Source organism: Rhincodon typus, unplaced genomic scaffold, assembly GCF_021869965.1.
Source record: "Rhincodon typus isolate 14 unplaced genomic scaffold, sRhiTyp1.1 hic_rhity00016463, whole genome shotgun sequence".
NCBI classification, from domain to species: domain Eukaryota; kingdom Metazoa; phylum Chordata; class Chondrichthyes; order Orectolobiformes; family Rhincodontidae; genus Rhincodon; species Rhincodon typus.
Window position 1 is genome coordinate 1,050 of NW_025982101.1, and position 4,062 is coordinate 5,111.

Genomic DNA, 4,062 nt, shown 5'->3' on the forward strand with positions numbered 1-4,062 from the left:
AGCACCGACCCTCCGACAGCGCGGCGCTCCCTCAGCACCGACCCTCCCGCATCATCAACCACCCGATCAGTGTGCAAAACCATATACTCACTGAACAAGTGCACTGAATGCAGGGTCCACCAAAAGCGGGGTGAAACATCTGGCCATTGCCAATGAGGGCACTCTCGTATTCGCACACTGAATGGGGAAACACAACAGATGGTAGTAAAGCTTCATATTCGGTTTGCATTACAGATTACACAACCATTAAGTTGTGGAGTTTCACATGCAATATTCTTGCCTTCAAACTTCCTGCCCAATCCCGAAACAGCCCAATGTGAGAATTTACTTGTGACACTAAGGCCTTTGTGAATGGGAGCTGGAGATTGGACAGAGAACCCTTGCTCGCCGCTCTCTGTCTGACAGGAAAAGTCTGAGCACCATCCAATGCTCCTGCCTCAGTCATCTGGCAAAGAGATTGCCAGAGCTCAGCTCAGGGACTACAGCTAATCATTTATTAAACAGATAAATGGACAGTACTTAGTGTACTTACAAACTTTGTAGATCTCGTCAAGACGTGGTCAACGTTTTCCTGCAATTACATTTCCACAACAAGCTGATCTTTGAAACTTGGTGCCAGTTTAAAAAACGCAATGAGAAAAAAAATTAAGAGTCTTGCATTTTCCTAGGCCTGTCATGATCTAAGCAGCACAAGGGGTCAGCCACTCAGCCTGTCAAACCTACTTTACCATTTATTTCAATCATGTCAGACAGAAAGTGCTTGGGAAACTCAGCAGGACTGCCAGTGTCTGTAGAGAGAAATAGAGTTAACATTCATTACCAGTCACTGGACTCAAGATACTAACTCGGTTTCTCACTCTTTACAGATGTAGCCTGAGTTTCTCCAGCAATTTCCATTTTTGTTTCAGATTGACAGCAAGTCTGACCTTTGGTTTCCCATCCCCTGTCCTGTTTAGTCTTCCCATTCCTTCACTCTTGGAGAGACCCCAAACCTGTCCACCCCAGGTTTAAATGTATTCAACCATGATGGATCCACAACCCTCCAGGGTCAAGCATTCCAAGGATTCACAGCCCTTTGAAGAAGGGAATTTCTCCTCCTGTCAGGTGGCCCCTTATCCTGAAACTGTGCTGCATTGTGCCAGACAGTCCAGCCTGGGCAAACAACAGCTGAGTGTCTAACCTCTCACCCTCCCTCAGAATATGGACCCGGTTTACATTACTCTCATCCCACAGTCTAATCGCGTGGATCTCTGCCGTACTGCCTCCGATGTCAGTATATCTTTCCTAAACCATAAATACAAAACTGCACGCAGGATTCTGGCTGGGCTCTCTCCAAAGCCCCATAGAATTGTTTAAAAAAAACAGCCAAAGAACTGCAGACCCTGGAAATCAGAAACAGAAAAGGAAATCGCTGAAAAGACTCAGCAGCTCTGGCAGCATCTGTGGAGAGAAAGCAGAGTTAATGTTTCGGGTTCGGTGACCCTTCTTCAGAACTCCAGAAGCAGGGTCACTGAACCCAAAACGTTAACTCTGCCTTCTGTCCAGATGCTGCCAGACCCCGCTGAGACTTTCTGCAATTTTGGCATTTGTTCCCATGGAATTGTAACAAGACTTCTTTATTCTTATCCTTCAATCCCCTTGTAACAAAAGCCAACATGCCATCTGCTTTCCCAATTTCCTGCTGTACCTGCATTCTTTCTGTGTTCCTTATATGAGTACACCCAACTGTCTCTCAACATTAGTATTTACACATTTCACGTCTCCTAAAAATATTCTGTTTCTCTATTCTTGCAAATGAAGTGAATAACTTCAGTTATTCTTTGAGTTCTGAGGAAGGGTCACCCTGCATTTTTCTTCACAGATATGGCCAGACCTGCGGAGCTTTTCCAGCAACTTCTGTTTTTTGTTTCTGAATAACCTCAGGCTCCCCCAGGTTATAATCCATCTGATGCCTTGTTGCCCACTCAACTAACCTGTAATACTGTTCTTATGTCAGCGTGGCCAATTTGCGCACAGCAAAATCCCACAAACAACAATATATCGAGTCTTATTTTTCACAGCAACACACTGGTGACTTTGATATCCCATGACCAAAGACATTAAAACTACCAGCTCCCACCTCTGGTTTGTAGATGAATGGAATAAGAATCCAACACTATTCCCATTGTGTGGTGTTTTTCCAGAGTATTTACTCTTTCCAGGTAACACAACGAGCTGCTCTGAATGCACTCAATGATACAGTTTATCCATCTAAAGGTTGTTGTAGAAACAATACAATCATTTTAAAGTTGACACTGCCAGGTAAACTCCCTGCACAAGCTACTTGCAGTAAACAAACTAAACCTTAGAACGCTGGAAACAGGAGGTAAAAGTCTGACAAATATTCCATTAATGATAAAAATTATAATTTTTTGTTCCATGTATGTGTCTGATGGAAACACAACTAGACATATGTTCAAGTTCAGGGAGATTTAGGGTGTTTGTGTAGGAAGTGATGAAGTTGTTACCGTGTGGATGGTAGATTCAATATCTAATTGTTTAAAGCTGTTTCTCCCAGCCATACGTGGAGTCCTCCACCATGGCATTCCTAGTTGCCAAAGTTACTTACTGTCACATGATGGGCAGCAATGTCCAGCCTGATTGGCTGGATGACTGCAGCGAACAGGTGGGCAATTCCGGTCCAATCGATGACAGGATACATTGCCAGCCTATCAGGGGAAGAGAATATTGGCATCATTCACCCTGAACCAATTGCAACAACCAAAGCAGTGAGGTGAACTGACCAATCCTCATGCATATACCCAAAACATGAAACCAATGACCAGAAGGTGACTGGTTGGTTGCATTAACGTGGTTGACATGTTAACTTTAGATCAAAACCTAGGCCCAGGCAGCCACATGCCTAGAGAACCACAACACCAGGCAAACAAACAATCAAAACATTTCAGGTCTCAGGCCTCCACTAGCAGCAAATACTCCCACCTCCAAATCTGTCAATGGGGAGGGGGAAATATTGGAAATGCCAGATCAGGTCAGACAGGGAACACGCAGTAAGACTGCACCTCATTAGTGCCCAATGCTGATTTGGTTTGATTTATTATTGTCACGTGTACCTACATTGATAAGTTTTGTTTTGCGTGCAGTACAGGCAGATCATAGCACACAAGGTGAATTAGGGTGATAGAACAGAGCGAGGAATAGCTGTTACAGCTGCAGAGAAGGTGCACAAAGAGTGAGATCAACATTTAAATGTGTGGATGTGGGGGTGTGCGGGTGAGAAACGGGAAAATTGGGGAGGAGGGGAGGTAGGAACGGGAAGGTGGGGAGGTGTGGGTGAAATTGGGAGGTGTGGGGGACATGGGGTGGAGGGGGTATTTGAGGGTCAGTAGAGATGGACAGGGTATAGGGAAGGGAGTAAGGTTTTTGGGGGAGTAAGGTTTTTGGGACAGCCAGGCACAAGAAACAGGGTTCATGCCTTACTTCTAATACTCTCTGTTGAAGCAGGTTATCTATGTGGATCAGTGGAGAGTTAGTGCAGTCAGGCAGTGGGTCTGTACTCACCTCACAGTGACACCTCAGGCAGGGGTCGGAGTGAGGTGTGAAGACCTGTCCATCTCTGAAGGTCTCAGCCTCATACTCACACTGCTCACACCTACCAGACAGGACAAACAGGTTAGTGCTCAGGGTTAGTCCACTGTCCTCAGCCATTTCATAATCAGTCCCTGGGCACACAGGCTGGCATTGAGGGGAAGATCAGGAATCCGATAAGAGTCAGACACACCATATTCCTCAGGACATGGAGGACTCTGCACCTTCCAGGGAATGGTGTGGAGAATCCACAAGCAAAATCCAGTCTCAATGTCGGGTTTTCAACACTGCAGCTGGTCTGTCACCTTAACCAAGGTCCACAAATAATACAGACCGGGATCGCTCCGGGAGTGGGACTGAGTCACACACGGACCGGGATCGCTCCGGGAGTGGGACTGAGTCACACACGGACCGGGATCGCTCCGGGAGTGGGACTGAGTCACACACGGACCGGGATCGCTCCGGGAGTGGGAC

At 46.2% G+C, this 4,062-nt stretch overlaps 1 protein-coding gene across 1 annotated transcript in view; it reads right to left on the reverse strand.

Annotated features, from left to right (window-relative positions):
• LOC125482756 (kielin/chordin-like protein) overlaps positions 1–3,708 on the reverse strand; it is a gene marked incomplete at its 3' end in the record, with an annotated part of 4,148 nt that extends 440 nt beyond the window's left edge. The window contains exons 1-3 of the mRNA XM_048594890.1: positions 3,562–3,708; positions 2,609–2,708; positions 92–177 (exon numbers count right to left, since the gene is read on the reverse strand). Of these exons, the coding sequence (XP_048450847.1) occupies positions 92–177; positions 2,609–2,708; positions 3,562–3,708 (333 nt within the window). The remainder of the gene's footprint in view (positions 1–91; positions 178–2,608; positions 2,709–3,561) is intronic.
• Between the last annotated feature and the right edge of the window lie 354 nt (positions 3,709–4,062).